General features: G+C 34.7%; 2 protein-coding genes across 2 annotated transcripts; both read left to right on the top strand.

Annotated features, from left to right (window-relative positions):
* Positions 1-126: 126 nt before the first annotated feature.
* On the top strand, positions 127-12062 carry LOC135839306 (proteasome adapter and scaffold protein ECM29). Its single transcript, XM_065355289.1, has 36 exons — positions 127-328; positions 395-525; positions 591-707; positions 776-900; positions 971-1117; positions 1189-1288; positions 1363-1502; positions 1569-1740; positions 1809-1891; positions 1969-2164; positions 2231-2454; positions 2522-2741; positions 2835-3021; positions 3125-3216; positions 3289-3532; positions 3605-3894; positions 3973-4077; positions 4151-4369; positions 4449-4563; positions 4649-4781; positions 5006-5120; positions 5199-5369; positions 5455-5586; positions 5659-5769; positions 5836-5963; positions 6036-6258; positions 6363-6522; positions 6611-6766; positions 8275-8406; positions 8518-8672; positions 8785-8951; positions 9040-9214; positions 9291-9423; positions 9501-9704; positions 11080-11151; positions 11591-12062. Exons 1-36 carry the CDS (start codon positions 304-306, stop codon positions 11731-11733), a joined length of 5442 nt encoding a protein of 1813 aa, XP_065211361.1. The 5' UTR covers positions 127-303; the 3' UTR covers positions 11734-12062.
* Positions 12063-15530: 3468 nt separating this feature from the next.
* LOC135839309 (uncharacterized protein DDB_G0271670-like) lies at positions 15531-17587 on the top strand. The gene has a single exon (XM_065355291.1). It carries the CDS (start codon positions 15637-15639, stop codon positions 17179-17181), a length of 1545 nt encoding a protein of 514 aa, XP_065211363.1. The 5' UTR covers positions 15531-15636; the 3' UTR covers positions 17182-17587.
* The last annotated feature ends 591 nt before the right edge of the window (positions 17588-18178 follow it).

Below are 18178 nucleotides of genomic sequence, written 5' to 3' on the forward strand. Positions count from 1 at the left end.
TCAGCGAACCTATCGAATAAACTACCAACTAGTTTTGATTACAAATGCTGTTGTTTACAACTTTGCTACAATCTAAAAAAAATTTTGTAATATTTTTTGCAAAAAATTTCAAATTTTTGCAATTTTTTTCATCTTTTGTTTCACTTGAAAATTTACAAATTTCAATGTACATTTCACTGTATTATAGATTTTCGTTTAATTTATTTGTTCTGGAATCCGAATAATTTATGTATCAAGTGTCCATCTAAAGGTTTCATTCGAATTTTACTTGATTTCATTCATCTGTTCCATCTTCGTTGCATTATGACTTCTGAAGCAGAAGATTTGAGTATGTTTGCATTATAAAATAGATATTTTTTATTGAAACTAAATACTAATAATCACTCTTTTACAGTGCTCCTTGAAAGAGCTTTCCTAAGAATTGGTTCGACTGAAAATGATAAGCAATTTGAAGCCTTGATTGATAAACTACTCGGTCCTATAATTTTCAAAGTTCCTTCACATCACGACAGCGTCCGGAAAAAAGTAATTATTCTCGGATAATTTAGAATGTACATGTTCGTTTTTACTTGAGAGACGTACTTGTCTAGGCTATTGAGCTGCTGACTCATATCAGTAAACGTATAAAATGCCGGCCAGAAGTTCAAGTTCCGGTGGAAACACTTTTGAAGTACTATGTAGAAGTATCCAAGGATCAGTTCGTCAAGGTGAATTTTATTTCAGCTAGTCTTAAGACGCAGATTTCCGAAATTAATATGGTTTACTTTGACATTAGAATTTTCTCGTTGTGTATGTAAAATTGGGTTATCATCGTATGTCGCCGGAGAAACAAGTGGAAAATATTCCTATACTTTTACAATGCATCGAAGATCCCAAAACTACTGATCAACTACGGAACTCGTTAGTTCATTTGATTAATTATACCGTAATTCAGTTGAAAATACATACTGATCATAGTCATTCATTTCAGGTTACTCAATTTACTTGTGAGATCGTGTAAATACTTTGTAGATTCCGATACTGCCAAACAATTTGTCGCAGCAAATGATGTAAAAACTTGGAAAAGTTTACCAGTCCTTTTGGAGATTTTTTCTGATGTTTTAGTCCTTCCTTATTCGTAAGTGTTTTAATGGTACATAGTTATTTTCAGTTTTACCTCAAGTTTCTATCGCAATATTTCTATTTCAGATTGGATGTTTATTCCAACAACAACGCTCTTCCTCCTTGTATGAGTTGTTATTCGTTCAAACGAATTACTCAAGATGGGAAAATCGATGATTTGGCGCAAGTGAGCAATATTGGTCGTAGATTTAGGTCTTTTTTATTACAGTACTTGACAGTATTCATTTCGATATTCCGTAGATCAAATTAGGAATATTACAGTTGCTCGATACTAGCGATTTAAAACCCGAAGATATCTATTTATCATACGTTATCGCGTCCATTGATTTACACGGTGACGTATCATCTGTGGGAAAACAGCAGCTAAAGAAAACCGAAGGGTACGAAGCTAAAATACCTAATTCTTCACGATTGGACGTTTAGGAATAATAATGTATTCATTTTAGCTCATTCGAATGGACAGATTCAGTCTTACGACCTCTTTATAAATTATTTGTGGGCGATAATGATAAAGTAGTCGATGAGAAAAGAAAACGTCCAGCCGATTTACGAATCAAATTGAAATTGCTGCCATATTTGCAAAGAATTAATCATTACTGCTGGCCAGAATGTATACAGGTTAGATTTGCAAAGATATCATTATTCGCTGTTTGATTTCTTCAGATAATTGAGCTTTTTATTTGCAGGTTGTTGTTTCGTGTATTGAAGAAGATACTAATCCCGGGATTAAATTATCCGGTCTTAATTTTGGTCTGATGGCTTTGCAAAAGTAAGTTGATATTTTATCGAATCAAACCGAAGTAATTTTTATTCGTTATGTATAATTTTCCTGATGAACTTTTGCAGGACAGAATTACACAGCTTTAAGGAAGTAGCTCCGAATTTTCTCAATATTTTAACGGAAATGTTATGGAAAAAAGAGAAAGATACTGCGACCAGAAACACGATTTATAAATTAGCCGGAAACGTTATCTCTTTGAATCCAGAGTTGGTTAAATATCATAAAGAAATATTTCCTAAATTTATCGAAGATCTCACCGAGGTAATAAATGTGATAAAAGATGCATTTTTTTATCGATATTTTTCACTTATTTCTTTCGCTATTTAGGAAACGTCGTCTGAAATGAGAAATACGATAAAAGATTCTCTACTTAAAATGGCTTACGCTTTCAAAGAAACCGAAGAACCGGACTCGTTGATGCATTTCCTCGCCAACAGAATCACATCACCGGAACCTTTGGTTAAACACGTTGTTATGCATTATCTGCACAAAGTTTTCGCTCCTGATCACGTAAACTCGAGATTTCTACTAATGTGGCTGTCAGCTGACTGGTAATTTTATTTCTCGTGTCGGTGGCGTAGTTTTTTTTGGTGATTTCATGTTGAATTTCATTTTCAGTAATGTTAAGATGCGCGAAGAAGCAGATAATTTGTTATATGAGCATTTGAAATCGTTGAAAGAAAATAAACCTGATAAAATAACGTCACGTCAAATGCCAGAATTTTCAGAAATGTTAAATTACGTGTATAAAGGATGCTGTCCTGGTGAAAGTGGTTTACAGACCAAGTTCAAGTTCGGTGATCAGAATTTAGTTCTTCACCAATTCAACTACGTTAAGGTATTTTATGAAATTATTTTAAAATCAACTACTACGTAGAGTTGTGTTGCGATATAGAGATTTGATGATTTGTTATTGTTGTTGTTGTTTTAGATTCTCGTGCACTTGAGGGCGTGTTTGTTGTATGAATGTTATTGGCCGCTCTGTATCACGAAATTCGATCATCCATGTTCATATTCTCCCAGAATTGGACAATTCCTTCGAAATTTGTATGCCACTGAGAGAAACACGCTGGAATATTACATGGAATTCATAACTCGAGTCATGTTGTATGCTAATTGTAAGTTGAATGAACTTATTCAAAATTTATTTGAATACAAATGAAATGTTGAAGCATTTTTCCGGTGAAAACCTCGAATAATTCAACTTCGATCTCTTTTCAGATGTCGAACCGTTGAAATGCTTGTTAGAAATAGTAGGCACAGTGCCCGATTTATTTTCCATCATGTTTGTGAAACACTCTCAAACTCTACAAGTAAGTGCATCGTCTGCCCCAATATTCATATGTGTCGTCGTATCATTAATTTTCTTTATTTTGCTCCTGCAGAATTATATGTTCGACAAGAACGAAGAACTGAGCATCGTAGCAACCGAAATCTACGGTATTGTCTTCGCTTACACATCGATACCGCCAGAAATCAAACCGAAAATCGACGAATTCTTCAAATACATCGAATCTTCTCAAGATGAAAAGCAGTGCTGCGCTTCAATGCGAGTCATCGGTTGCTTAGCTGAACGCGGACTGTTTCATAAAACGAAAAGTGTACCGTTGAATTTAGTCGAACTCATCGGTGAGTAATTTGAACGAATAAAGAGACGAGGAGACCGAATTTATTAACTTATTGGTCGTTTTATTCGAACAGCTGAACGGATCAATTCGAAAAGTAACACGATAGCTCTAACAGCGTGCGAATCCATCGGTCGTATTGGACGTGTGCATGATCTGCCATTACCCAATCGTAATCTGAAGGACCCTGTGAAATACGGAGATTTCGACGGATTACGTGTAAATAATGAAAATGAGAAACCCGACAGTGAAAAATCGACCAACAAGCAAGAAGATAACGCCGATGAATCTACAGCTCAAATGACCAAGTTGAAGCTGGTCGAAAAATTACTCGATTTAGCTACCGAAAAAGAAGTACCTCACAAAGTTGGTTTATTTTATTCTCTTTATGTTTTGACAGTTTATACAGAGCAATTTTTTATTTGATATGGATGTTTATTTTAGCTCAAAATGAAAGCTGCGCAAACATTGGGATTATTATGTGTCGGAGAAGAAGAGTTCCCTTACCGTAAACTTATCATTGTAACGATTTTGAATAAGCTACGTGATGTAAGTTGAATACATCGATTTTGTTCCCTCACAATCAGTATTTTAATTAACGATTCTATTGGTTTTTGCGCAGGATAAAATTATTGGAACTTTATTAGACTTCGGAGACGTTCTGTCCGATTGTATTATGGGATCCTATTCAATTCGTTCGTTAGATTTATGGAATCATAAAGAATCCGAATTCAAGTTACCAAAAAACTGGAACCATGCAAAAGCTAAAGAATTATTTTTATTTACCGTTAGGAAAATTAAAAGTGATATGGTCGAAGACACGAAATGTAAATCGAAAACTGTGAGTTCATTTCGAATACTACTTCTTTTTTCAATTTTTCGTACAGTGTATTGATTCTTTTTGTTCGATGATTTTTCAGGCTGGAGCTGTTTGGATGTTGATTTTAATGAAGAGATGTATCAAGTTACCATTAGATTTAAATGATTTGACCGAGATTCAAAGCATATTTTTAGATTTGATTGCCCTGAATGATGGTAAGTTGCTGAATGATGTGAAATAAATCCAAATAATGAATTTTTTCATCGCTTGGTATTTTCTCATACGAATCGTTGTTTTTAGAAACTGTTCACGATGCTGCCACCAGAGGTTTATCGTTCATTCCACGTTTTGTGGACGACGAATCTACGAATATTCTAGCGAAGCAATTGATTGATAAAATTTATAATGTGAATAAATCTACTTCTGAGATTGGGTAAGTTATTCGTATTTGAGGTAGATAAATGCCAAACTCTGTGGTGAATTTTGAAAAAAAAATAGCGATTATTATAAAAAATGGTTGTTTTTTAAAATGACTATTAAAAAGCTCTCAATGGTGAAAATTTTTATAATCTTTGCGATTAAAAGACGAAAACAACCCCCTACCCCTCAAACTTTCCAATTATATAATTGTAATAATTTTTGGAAATATTTTTACAGCAATGTTTTAGGAATGTACAAAGAATTTTGCTACTTAGTCACATCGTTGAAAAATTCTGGAATGATTTATCATTTTCTGAATCTACTGAACCGCGATAATCAGAAATCAGATGATGTGAGTACATACTTTCAACACTATTAATGTTTTAACCGATTAAAGAGTAAATGAAAATTATTCCATTTTGATTTTTAGAAATATTCTGCTCAATTCAAAGACCACGAAGAAGCATCAGTCGGCGAATTGAGGCCATATTTTCCTCAAATAGTATCTTCGTTGTATTTCTACAGATTTCATCCGTCTCCTAAAATTAAACAAGCCATGAGCGTAATATGGAGCACTCTGTTCCCAGAAAATGTTAAAACTGTAAGTATGGCCCTTTTTTGAGAGAAAAATGAGTCATGAATACAAATAGTATGATGTTCAACTATATTCTGAGTAAATTATACAGGTTCAAGCTCACAGTAAATCCATCCTTCAAAAAGCCATCCCCGAGTTAACTCGACCAGCTTTAGAGTTAAGAATAGCATATTGCTTGGCCTTAGAAGACGTGCTCAGAATCGAAGGAAATAAATTCGTTTCCGTGAGTAAATTTTCAATAATTGATCTCAAGTTGGAAAAAACGCGCTAAATGGTATTTTTCTTCTCAAATTAGGAAAATAAAGAACTCATGCCGGAATTGCTAACAAATCTGTATAAATTAATGGACGATATTTACGATTCAGTCAAACGAACCGCTTATGGGACCACTAAAGCGTATTTACAAGTGAGTTGAACTCCTTTTTTTTTTAATGGTTCGAATTCTATTATTAATAATTTCATTCGTCCGCAGGCTTTCGTACAAAATATCTTATATCACAAGAAGTCTAGCGATTCGGAAAACGAACTACTTAATTTAATTTTCCCTGTTTTGTTAAACCAAGGAGTATCTAGTAACGTACTCGAAGTACAAGCTGTTAGGTAAGCAGAACGATAACGTGACGTAAATCATCGTATCCGGTGTACTTGTGATAACCTTGTTTCGAATTACAGCGTAAAGGTCCTTCAGGATATCATCGACCATGTGGGTACCTTAATCAAAAGCCATCTACATTACTTGATCCCTAAAATATTAGAAAATGCGTCCGAAATCGACGTCTCTGTGATAAATAAATACGCAGTGAGATTCGCCGATGATGCGCAAACTACTGAAAAAATTGAAACTTTCAAAGAACAATTTGTATCTAATCATTTCTCCACGACTACGATTAGAGGGGTAGGTAATCCCTGAGTGGTATATGAGCGGGTGAAATCTGAAAACGAATTGATCATTAGATTGGGTTTATTTTTTAATTTTTCTTTTCTTTTTCTTCTATGAAGTGTATTCGATATATGGACGAAGACGTGATCGAGAAACTTTTGCCAAGATTGTTGGAATTATTGAAGGATAATATTAGTTATAGTACGAGAATGGCTGCCATAAATTTTGTGATTACTTTGGCCAATACGATGGATGTTCCAAAGCTACAGCCTTTTGTGGGTACGTGTCGAGAAACGTTTCGTTATACTCGTAGTAACGTTACTTAGCGAATCTCAATTTATTTTTTAATGTTTATTCGGTTTTTTAGGTAAATTATTAGGAGCCCTGTTAACGGGTGTGTCGAATAATCATAAAACAGTACGTAAAAATTCGGCCACAGCTATTGGAAATTTATGTAAAGCAGCTAAAGATTCGAGCATCGATAACCTGCTGAGTAAACTAGTCAATATTTATACAAAAACTCGTAAGTATGACGCTTTTTCTGAAAGTATTTTAAAATACATAGTTGAATAATCAGTAATGGCCTGTGGTCTTGAAATGGCAAAGGGGGAGGGGCGAAATTGATACAATAACATTTTTTTCCATTTTCAATCCCTCTTCTCTCTCCTTCCTTCGACATTATAGAGTATTATAAATGTACATATTAGTTTTTTAAGCTATGTTATTTCTACAATTATTATAGAAATATCCAAACTTACAATTTAGTTCAAATTTTGAAAGTGTGATTTCTCACGAGGGAATTTTTTGAACTCTACTTCAAAATGCACGAAAAACTGACTTGGGACATTTTTTTTCTGATCCAATATATTTTTAGATGTTTTGTTTTGCAAGTTTTTAAAAATAGCTTTCTGGTTTTCTTCGGCTTCCTGAGATGATTTTTGGTCATTTCAAATCATTTTGAAACTTTCAACCGAGATATTTTTTCTTTCCATATTTTGAGGTTCTCTCTTTATGAAATGACTTGAAAATCAAACCAGTTGCTCATTAATCGAAAAATTCAATATTCGCGGAAATTCCAGTCAGCGGTCACAAAAGTGTAATTTTTGATCAGATTCTTGGTGATGAGAAATTTGAACTCAAATAATGGGTATTTTTCACACATTGGTAAATTGGTTTTTATTTTAAAAAAACCATCGAAAATCAAAAATTCCGGTTAGATAGTCAAAAAAAAACATGCAAAACTATATCACTGGTCAAAATTTCAAATGCTAAACTGTATTTTTCTATTTTTGGAGAATTTAAAAAAAATTTTTGGGCCAAAAAATTTAAAAAATTCAAAATTTTACCCAATTGATCAAGAGAACCAAAAATTAGTATGTGCTCTAATTTTTACTCCTCTGAATGGATTGGAATCTGTTTCAAACAATTTTGAGCAGTTCTAAAGCTTCCATGAAATATTTTTTGAAAGTTGAAATTTCCACTATGATTTAGCTGACGAAATTGGACAGCTAAAATCTTGACACTTTACACGCCATTTTTCTAAATTCAGTTTCATAGTGTAGAATTTTGTGGAAATTCAAACTTTCAAGTATTTGCTGGAGGCTCCAGAACTGTTCTAAAGTGTTTGAAACTGTTTCGAATCGATTCAAGGTATTAAAAATAGGACACATACCAAATTTTAGCTTTCTCAGACAATTGGCTGGGATTTTGATTTTTTTCACATTTTTGGCCCTTTGATTTTCAAAAATTTTCCAAAAATGTAAAAATTATTTCGAGCTCACGAAATTTTAACTAAAAATTTCCGTCAGTTGGGATATCTTCCCTTGGATTTCCCCACGTTCCCTTTCCCTTTACAGCACACTCTTCTCTAAAACCGAATTCCTCGTCGAACTTGTCGGAACCACGTACATACTTTGTATTATTAATTTTTTACCAGCATTAATTTTCCAATAATATTTTATGATTTTTATAATGCTGCTGCAGGATTGTGTTATTAACGAAGGGTAATTTGTGTTGTGATTTGCCTAACAGAGGATGAAAACATCAAAAGCGCCGTCGGACAAACTTTACTGGCTATATCGGCCCAGAATCAAGAAGCTATTCAGATACGAGCTGAGAAAATCGTTCCCATTATATTTTTCGCGATGCATTTGAAAAAGCTTCGTAAGTAATTAATCGATTCCTAATACATGTAAATTTTGATGAAAATTCCGCATTTGAAAAAAAATATTATAATTCAATAACTCGACTGATTTTTTCTACATGTTTAACCAGCTGATGGCAGCAACGACGGCTTCATAGAATTGTGGAACGAAGTATGGAATGACGTCATAGGTTCGATGGAAGTCACTTTAACGAAGCATAAAACACCTGTACTTAAACTGCTCATCGAATCTTTCAATTCTCCAGCATGGAGCACGAAAACTCAAGTGAGTGCACTTCTCAACCCATTAACTTACTAATTCCCTATACCTACCCTACCTACCTATCTACCTATTTCTCAAAATATTTAATATACTGAATAAACGATGCATTCTTTAGGTGGCCAGATCGTTATCGACTTTCGTGAACAAATACCCGGATAGTCTGCAAGATTGCGAAGAAATTAAATCCATCACGAAAGAGATCATCGCCACTTTACAAGCAAAGTTTTGGCATGGTAAAGAAGACCTTCTAGAAACCGCTGCAGCGTTATGTTCGAAGGAAAGGTCAGTCAAGGTCTTCTGCAGTTGAGAATGTTACCAGTGTGTTTCGATAAGTTGAAAATGTGAAAATAAAACGAGTACTTTTTCTTAGAATTTTAGACGAAGCTTTGCAAATCGAAGTTATCGAGACTGTGTTGAAAGAATGCAGTCGTGGCAATATCGCTTATAAAACTATCGCCCTGGAATCATTGGGTAAAATTTTAATGGTTTCGAATCACGATTATTTTGCTCAAGTGTACGAAAACGTCAAACATATCATATCCGATGTAAGTATAACATTTCTCAATATGATCCAAATTTTACGTATTCATTTATTCATTCGGTTAATTCTTTTTCGAACAGAATTTCGAAGAGTCAGCCACTGCCAATTTGGATAAAGAAGAAAGCGCATCGGTATCGAACCAGTGCCTTAAACTGAAAGAAACAGCGTACTTTGTTCTAGGCAAAGCTTGGCCTAACGATGCTCGTACTCAAAGTAACATATTTTAAAGCCCATCTTATTATAATTTTGACCAGTAAAAGACCCCTAACTGATCCGTTTCCTTCCCTTAGGCACTTATCAAGAAGAAATAGTCCAATTATTAACCGACTGCTTGATGAAAAACACCAGAATTACTCAAGTCTCTGTGATGGTCGCTTTGAAAAATCTCATTAGCAAATTGAATATAATTAAGAAATCATCGTTAACTCCCGAAGAAGAAATCACCCTCAATAGCGTCATGGTGAATATTGAAAAATCCATTCAATACGCGATCGGTAAGTTACTAACTAGTTGGTTGTTATTTCGCTTTTTCAATGTCCTGAAAACGATAAAAGCAAACGATAATAAAAACAATGAAATTATCTCGAGGTAATTTAGAGGTCACCATTTTAAACAGAACAAAGCTACGTTTTAACTACGCTGAGTCATTTTTTTTCCTTCGTCGGTTTGATTACTTACTCGTGCTTTTAAGCGTTTGAAAATAAGAAATTAAAAATACGAACGAGGATTGGGAGATATTGTTTTTTAGGTATCAAGTTGAGAACAGCTTTTATATTTGATAAAAATTACTTTTTTCAAAGGTTTACAGAGATATGAATTTTTTTCTGCCGAGAATTATATCGTGGGAAATTTCTAATTATTTTAATTGCTCGCTGAAACGAAACGAGTTTATTTTTATGAAATGAAGGTCATTTTTCTCGCATTTCATCCCTCCGAATGGTGATTTGATGATGCTTATGAAAAATATTTCAATTTCAGTCAACTTTTAATTTAAATTTTTTGATGAATGGAAGTGGACAATTTATTGCGGACTTTTCTTAATTTAAATTTACAGAAGACGAGAATCGAAATGAAATAATATGTGATTGAGCCCGAAGGTTGGGAAAATTGAAGTATACCTACCTGATGAGTATCCTATGGGATATGGGAAATAACTTTGAAATTGTGGAAAAGACTGAGAATCTTCTCAAGTACAACTGAGAAATCTTCTAAAGTCACTCGAAAAATATCATCCCATTTAACATATTTTTGAAAGAAAAGGTTCGAAGTGAGGTGCTGAAATATTGAACCTGCTGAAATAAAATCAGGATGTGGTTTTTTAAATGACTTACAAACAAATTTCGATCTGCCAATTGCTTTTGAAGGCAATGGTAGGTTGTTGAAAAGTGGTCTAAATAAATTATTTCCAGAGTTGAGCTATCCAATCGTTTTACTCGAAATTCAAGGGCATTTTTTCGAGGAACCGAAAGCTCCAAAAATTTAACTCACGTCAAAAATTGATCTCAAATCGTAACAGTAGATAGAATATGAGTATAGAAAAGTCTTGTTTGGTTCGGCACCTTTTCAATTTGTTCGATTTCTTCACAAATCCCGAATTTCTGAGAACAAGTTTTCAAGTCGATCCCGACTTTGGACTATTAATGAGATGCCTTTTTTTTCTTATATTCAACTTGAAATTTCATCCGAATATATTTTCTGTAAAATTCATCTTTCATTTCGTCTCGAAGCTTGTAAATTACTCATCGAAAGCTGAAAAATCGAGCCGTTTTCATTCAATCATCAGAAATATTCTCCGTTTGCGCCCCCCTTCCCTCCCTGCTTTACAATTCATCCCCGAAGATTAATTTATTCGTATTTGCTTTTCAACAGAATTAAAAAAGCATACATTATTGAAAAAGGAAGCGTTACACGTGATGATAAATTTAATGGAACAATTCAACGGTAAGAAACTTTGCTCATTTCTTCGCATATTTCCTCTTCGTAATAAAAATTATTCAAAAACCCCAATATATTATTTTCCTCTGCAAAGAATATTTCTAAACGACCCGAATATAAAAGGAAGGGTTTTCAAATGATGCATTTAAAGAGTTCGTCGAGCTTATTAAAAGTTGAACGAGGGGACCTTTTTTTCTTTTTTCTTCGTTTTTACCTCGATAATCACACGATTACGAACTTACCTTTTTAAATGATTTTTAATGGCAAACTTTTCGGCGAAACTTGTTCATTTTTACAAAACTTAATATGTACTCTTGTAGAAGTTGATAAAAGTTAGAGAAATTCGTCGATTGATTTTTTTTCTCTCTTTCTTTTTTACGAGGAAATGTGCTAACTTATGCGGAAGAAAGTATTGGAAATGATTTTTTTCTGCTGTGATTTTTAGAATCTGGAAATAGAGCGTGTTTGAAACGTATCGTTGACTTGTTCACGGATCATGTGAATGACCTTACGAAAGATCCCGATCCTATTATCTCGCTGCAGACGAGTCAGCTGAAGGAATTACTCAAAAGAATTTCTCAAAGTTAAGATTTACCTACTCAGTCAGCAGATGGCTGAAGACTAACAATTTTCTTTCCTAACTCGCTTTTGTATAAATAATAAGGTGTACCTTGGTAATATGTTTTTTAAAATATTTTTTATTCCGCCCATTTTTTTCGGCATCTGTGTTGTTTTAATGTCGTATTATGATTTTATTTTTCGTACCTATATGAATACTTAATGTGATTGAATGGATTAAATATCAGCCCCAATTTTTCATTTTTTTTTTTTGTTTTTTAACAATGTGGAAATTTAGTGGACGGGTTTTGTATTATGTTGCATTTTGTTGCGCAAATAAATATTTTTAATTGCTTGGATTTTGAAAACTAATTTTTCTGAGGTGATAAACGAAGCAACACATGGTAGTAATATCGTATCGTCGAAGTATTTTTCAAAGTTAAACGCTGAGTTACCTTATCGATAATTCGCTTGTAGTTTTCAGAAAAACCAATTTATTAATTTTTCAGTCGTAGTAGAAATTGAGTGAAAATACAAAATGGATACTTAACAAACGTGAAACATTGTAAGGCACCTTGAAGAGTATACAAGTCTGTTAGAGACCTAGACCTTGAACGATAAGCGCGATTTTCAAGGGACTGGCTGTTTTGCAAGTGGTTGATTGAGTGAAAATTTGTTTGAAAATTCGAGTAGGTGAAGGGAGGTATTGTACACTTTTGGGATTTTATTAGAATTTCTTAAGGAGGCTGTATGTTAACTTATGTATGATGAGATTGAAATTGAATTACGAGATTTCTGAATATTTTCTTGGAGAAATGCATTCCCAAACCTAGGGATGCTTTCCAATTTCAGCTTTCTAGACCGATTCAGCGAAATTTTGATTTTTCCCTCATTTTTAGCCCAAATCTAATTTCAAAAATTCTATAAAAATCGGAAAATATACATTAGCAGAATCATAAATGTACTTTTTGATCAGAAGACTCCAGTTCTGGAATCGAATGGTACTAATATATTATATTTTTAAATTTTCAGTGATTTCTGAAATTAGATTTGGGCCCAAATTGGGGGAAAATCAAAATTTTACCGAATTGGCCAGGAGAGCTGAAATTTGGCATGCCCCCTATTTTCAACATCTGGAATCTATAGAAAAAAGTTTCAAACTGTTTTGAGCTGTTCTGGAGCCTCCAGCAGATTTTTGAAAATTGAATTTCTACAAAATTTCACCCAATGAAGCTGTAATGCTGAAAATTTTTTAATAAGCTTTAATTTCAACCTGCTGAGTCAATTGCAGGTAATTTCAAGTCGTTCTGGAGCCTTCAGCCGTATTTTGGAAATTCCTGATTTTTCGCGAGTGCCATAAGAACCTTCCAAATTAAATTTAGCACACATTAACGTGACTGGTGTTTGTTAGTGGCCTATTTTCCTGATTATACACTATTTTTCCAGAATTGGTTTCTGTCAGCGCCAAAATGTACATTTTTCCAGTGATTTTACATTTTGAAAATTTGAAAAATTTATTCTTCCGGATTGGCAGAAGCCGATTTTGAATAATTGAACGCTTTTATGAGAACCAAAGTTTTTTTTCGACAGATCATGATAATTTTTTAGAGAACTGCAATTCCTATAGAAAAAAAATTACTGGAGGCTTGAAAACGGCTTAAAACTATCTCCAGCCGACTCCGCATGTCGAAAATAAAGCATTAACTGAATTTCAGCTCACTGGAGAAAAATGAGGTTCTAAAACGACAAAAAGTAATTTTGAAAAGATGACGAGCAATTGACAGGATAGATTTTAAGGCTTTTTTTTTTGGAAACTGGAATTTTCAAGAAGTTGCTGGAGGCTTCAGAACGGCTTGAGACCGCCTCCAATCGACTCATGTGCTTCAAATTAAGGTATTAAGTAAATTTTAGCATCCCAACTTCATTGAACAGAATTTTGTGAATTTTTCAATTTTCAAAAATCTGCCAGAACCTCCAAAACTGCTCGAAATAGTTCGAAATAATTTTCAATCGATTCCAGGAATCGAAAATAGCCTACATACAAAATTTCAGCTTCCTGGATCACTTTTTTAATATTTTGATTTTTTTTCTCCTCATTTTTAAGCCACGACTGCATTTCTAAAACAGACAAAAATTTTAAAATGCACTTCAGCACCTTAAATTTTGGCTGGATACCTCCCTTGTTAGGAATTTTGATTTTTAAAAAAGCTCGATGCTTTCAAGGTCATTGAAAATTTTTGTATGGTTTCTGCTTCTTGAATAATTTTCAAATTCAGGTTTTCGAAAATTTGGTCTGCTTGATAGTAAAATGTTCACTGTGGATTTGGACTGGGAAACTCTATAATTTCAATCTTGAAAAATTTCTCCTTAAAGGCAGCTTCGGATTTGGTAAAGTTGCACTAATGCACTTTTTTCATTCAGAACATTCTTGTGCAGAAATTTCAAAATTTTCATTGCGAATAGAAAATTTTTGATTTTATGAATTTTTTTTGTCTTATAAAATTCTGGTCGAAAGAATACACTCTGAAGTGTTCGTCTGGAAATCCGCTCAAAAATAGATCGTTAAACATGCCCAGAATAAACCACAATTTGATTTTTAGCCATCCTAATTAATGTTTTCGTCTTCTAAATAACAATTCTAGAGGAATCAAAAAATTGTGCTGGAGACTTTGGAATGACCAGTATAAGTGAAGTTCGATTTGGGGGAGTTGATATTGGTTTCAAGATTAATTTTCATCGTTTCTACTAATTGTAAAATGAATAAATAAGTTTGTTGCATGTTTTTTTTTTTCAAGCATAAATCTCGCCGGAAATAATCATGTTTGGATTTATTAAAATCCGCGAAAAATTAATTTAAGCAATTGAAGTTTTCATTTTTAAATTGGAAAAGGTTATTCCGAGTAGTTCAGTTGCTAGATTTCACAAAAAAGAACGTATTTCCGGGAAGGGAAAATCACAGAGGCTTAATTGGCGTTTTATCAATATTATTTCTTTGCTGTTTTTTTTTTATTTTTTTAAATTTTATTCATCTCAGGAGCAAATTTGCGATATCAGAAGTAATTTCTCCCATGATATATTATTTATGTCAATTTTTTTTTCATCTTATACAATCTCAGATACGATGTAGCCCGATTTATTCACCTTCTTTCGAATATCTTATAAATTTATGACTCCTTTGTGCACCAATTTGTAGCGATTTCCATGTTTTACAAACCGTAATTCAATTATGAATAATAATGTTGTTGATTACCAAGTCACAAAACAGACTTACTATTGACGTATGTGGTACAATAGATTACGTAGTAAGAAGCGTGTAACTAGGTACCAGATACCTAGACATGTATGTATTCTATTTACATGAGCTACGTTCTTGAACTTGATTTCTATAAACGCTTACCTAATCATAATTTCGAGCATAAATTATCATAAGGGTTTTAAAAAACGTCAAACCAATACGATATTGGTTCGGTGACGTAGATAAAACTCTTCACTGAAAAAAAAAACAATAAAAATTACTATTTCAGTACAGTAACCGGATCCAATCCAAAAATAATAGTGATTTTTACTCAGCCAAAAAATACATTTTACTATAGAATTAGGTAAAATTTATTACTCTCATAGTAAAATTTACTAATCTCATAGTAAAATTTACTAATCTCATAGTAAAAATCGCAATATTTTTGAATGGGATCCGGTTACTGTATGAAATAGTAAAAATTATCCATAATTTTTTTTTCCGTGTTGTATTCGAGAATTTTACTACTTTTCTGTACACGGTTTCTTGCAGAAATCGAGGAAAAAACGATGTACTAAGTAAAACGCTGATAAGACATTTTGTTGGTGAAAATGTCACCCTCGCTGTGTTCGCAGCAGTGTTAAACTTGACCGTGGTACAGTTTAATTCAGTATACGCTTTCGAAGAGTAACCTCGAAATGAAGTTCCTCTCTTCGGTTATTGTTGTTTCTTTTTTCTGCGGTGTTCAACAATTCGCACCGATTTTATGCGATGGTACTTACAACGCCACCCCCGTTAGCAATCCCTCTGGAGGCACTGGAACTGCTGAAGATTGTGGAATAAGTTGCACTATAAGCAATTTGTTTGATTCATTATTTGGAAGTTCTGGTAATGATTATTACGAAGGAAACGAAACTGGAAATGGAACCGATTACGATTACTATTACTACAACAGCGGCCCTGTCGACGAAGAAATTATCATTATACCGGTGACTGGATCGGGATCAGGGCTAACTAACGGCGATTACAATTACACTTCTTATAGCGGGTTCAGCAGCAGCGGCAGCGCCACAGGAAATATGAGCCAGTCAGGATGGAGTGGGATAGGTATACCTGGATTATTGCCCAGTACTTTGGGTACTTTGGGTAGTTTGGGTAGTTCATCGGCGAATGGTTCGATTATTTCTTTACCACCTCTCACAACCATTGCAAACACATCGTCACCGTCTGGTTCTTCATCATCATCCAGCTCAGGAAGCACATCAGGTTCTAGCAGCAGCTCTACCTTGGGAAGTGGATCAAGTTCAGGAAGTAATAGTGGCTCTACTTGGGGAAGTAGTTCGGGAAGTGGCTCTGGCTCGGGAAGTGGTTCTGGTTCAGGAAGTGGATCTAGCTCGGGAAGTGGATCTAGTTCAGGAAGTGGATCTGGTTCAGGAAGTGGATCTGGTTCGGGAAGCGGATCTAGCTCGGGAAGTGGATCTGGTTCGGGAAGTGGATCTGGTTCAGGAAGTGGATCTGGTTCAGGAAGTGGATCCAGCTCAGGCAGTGGTTCCGGCTCGGGCAGTGGCTCTGGCTCAGGCAGTGGCTCTGGCTCAGGCAGTGGCTCCGGCTCGGGCAGTGGCTCCGGCTCAGGCAGCGGATCCGGCTCAGGCAGTGGTTCCAGCTCAGGCAGTGGTTCTGGCTCAGGCAGTAGTTCCAGCTCAGGCAGTGGTTCCAGCTCAGGAAGTGGTTCCGGCTCAAGCAGTGGTTCCAGCTCAGGCAGTGGATCCGGCTCAGGCAGTGGTTCCAGCTCAGGCAGTGGTTCTGGCTCAGGCAGTGGTTCTGGCTCAGGCAGTAGTTCCAGCTCAGGCAGTGGTTCCGGCTCAAGCAGTGGTTCCAGCTCAGGCAGTAATTCCGGCGCAACCTGGACAGGAAGCGGATCAGGTACAAGTTCTTCAGGAGGTGCAACATCCACTTCAGCGCCATCAACTTCAGCTCCATCAACCAGCGCACCCGCTTCCAACACCACTACTTCTGGAACCTTTGCTTCAGGCATCACTTTACCAGCACCCATCATCAGTACTACCGCCACTAGTGCTCCATCTACCAGTGCACCAGCATCCAGCAGTCCTTCAGCTCCAACAACTACGATACCTGTTCCTACCACCGCTACTACAAATGCTACTTCATCTGTTCCCATTCCGACAAACCCAGCCACTATGATGAACAGTGGCAATGTTATGTTTGGAACAGGATCTAAGTAAATTACATTAAATAATGTATCGTAATTAAAATCATTTTGATTCAGTTTACTTACGATTAAAATTATCGAATTTTCAAACATTCTAAGAAATTGAAATGTGTAAGAAAATTACCGCAATCTCAGTAGATAGGCCAAAATGATTTTTGATCGACAGTGCTCGATGGTTTTCATTCCATTATACGAGTCATTTTTTACACCTAACTGTTTGCTCTAACACGAGTAGGTAACTAGATTTCAAGCTTACTTACACTCAGTTAGATTTAATTTTATTCTAAGTTAGGTATTTAATTCACGTTAAAATTCTAATCCAGCAACAAATAGGTTTAAATATTTTATAAGTACATACCTAATAATTCAGTGATAGCGATTTTATATATTAAAAATTAAAATATACGTTCGAATTTGAATCCATTGCCCATTATCGGCGTTAATAAGTACCATAAGGTGTTTGATCAGTAATCAAGAATTCTAATAATTTTTATTATACCTCGGCATTTTTCCTCCGCCATTCATTCCTTCGTGAAAGTGAGACAATTTCGAAAAATTTAGATTTTGAAACATGATTGCATACTTGTTTTTAATGATATAGAATTCTCCCTTCCCAAAATCAGCCTCATAACTCATCATAAGCCATGAGACCAGACAACAGAAACCACTTGAAGATCTCAACATGAAATATGTAGGTATTTGAAATTGAAAAACACAGTAATTGAAACCATTAAAAACAGCGAATGAGTAGTTTGAATCCAAATACCTACTTACTCTATCTTGAACTTTTTACTGTTTAGGAACTGGGTACACATTTTAGTCAAGAAATGCATACTTGGTTAGGTACGATTTTAATTTGTGCCCGAGTGTAATTAAGATTAACATTAGAGTGTACCTTAATATTTTGCAAAGTTGGAATTTTCCACCTCCCCCCCCCCCCCTCCAAGTTGTTACCTCGGATGAGAAAATAATTTCCATATTTTTTATTTTTTCCCTAACTGTAAAAAAAA

This window comes from Planococcus citri, chromosome 3 (genome assembly GCF_950023065.1).
Source record: "Planococcus citri chromosome 3, ihPlaCitr1.1, whole genome shotgun sequence".
Lineage (NCBI taxonomy): Eukaryota > Metazoa > Arthropoda > Insecta > Hemiptera > Pseudococcidae > Planococcus > Planococcus citri.

Coding starts and splice junctions, on each gene's coding strand:
- LOC135839306 (XM_065355289.1), top strand. CDS start 304: ATGACTTCTGAAGCAGAAGATTTGA. Junction 6,523..6,610: donor AAAGCTACAGCCTTTTGTGG/GTACGTGTCGAG, acceptor TCGGTTTTTTAG/GTAAATTATTAGGAGCCCTG. Junction 9,215..9,290: donor TCAAACATATCATATCCGAT/GTAAGTATAACA, acceptor TTTTTCGAACAG/AATTTCGAAGAGTCAGCCAC.
- LOC135839309 (XM_065355291.1), top strand. CDS start 15,637: ATGAAGTTCCTCTCTTCGGTTATTGTTGTTTCTTTTTTCTGCGGTGTT.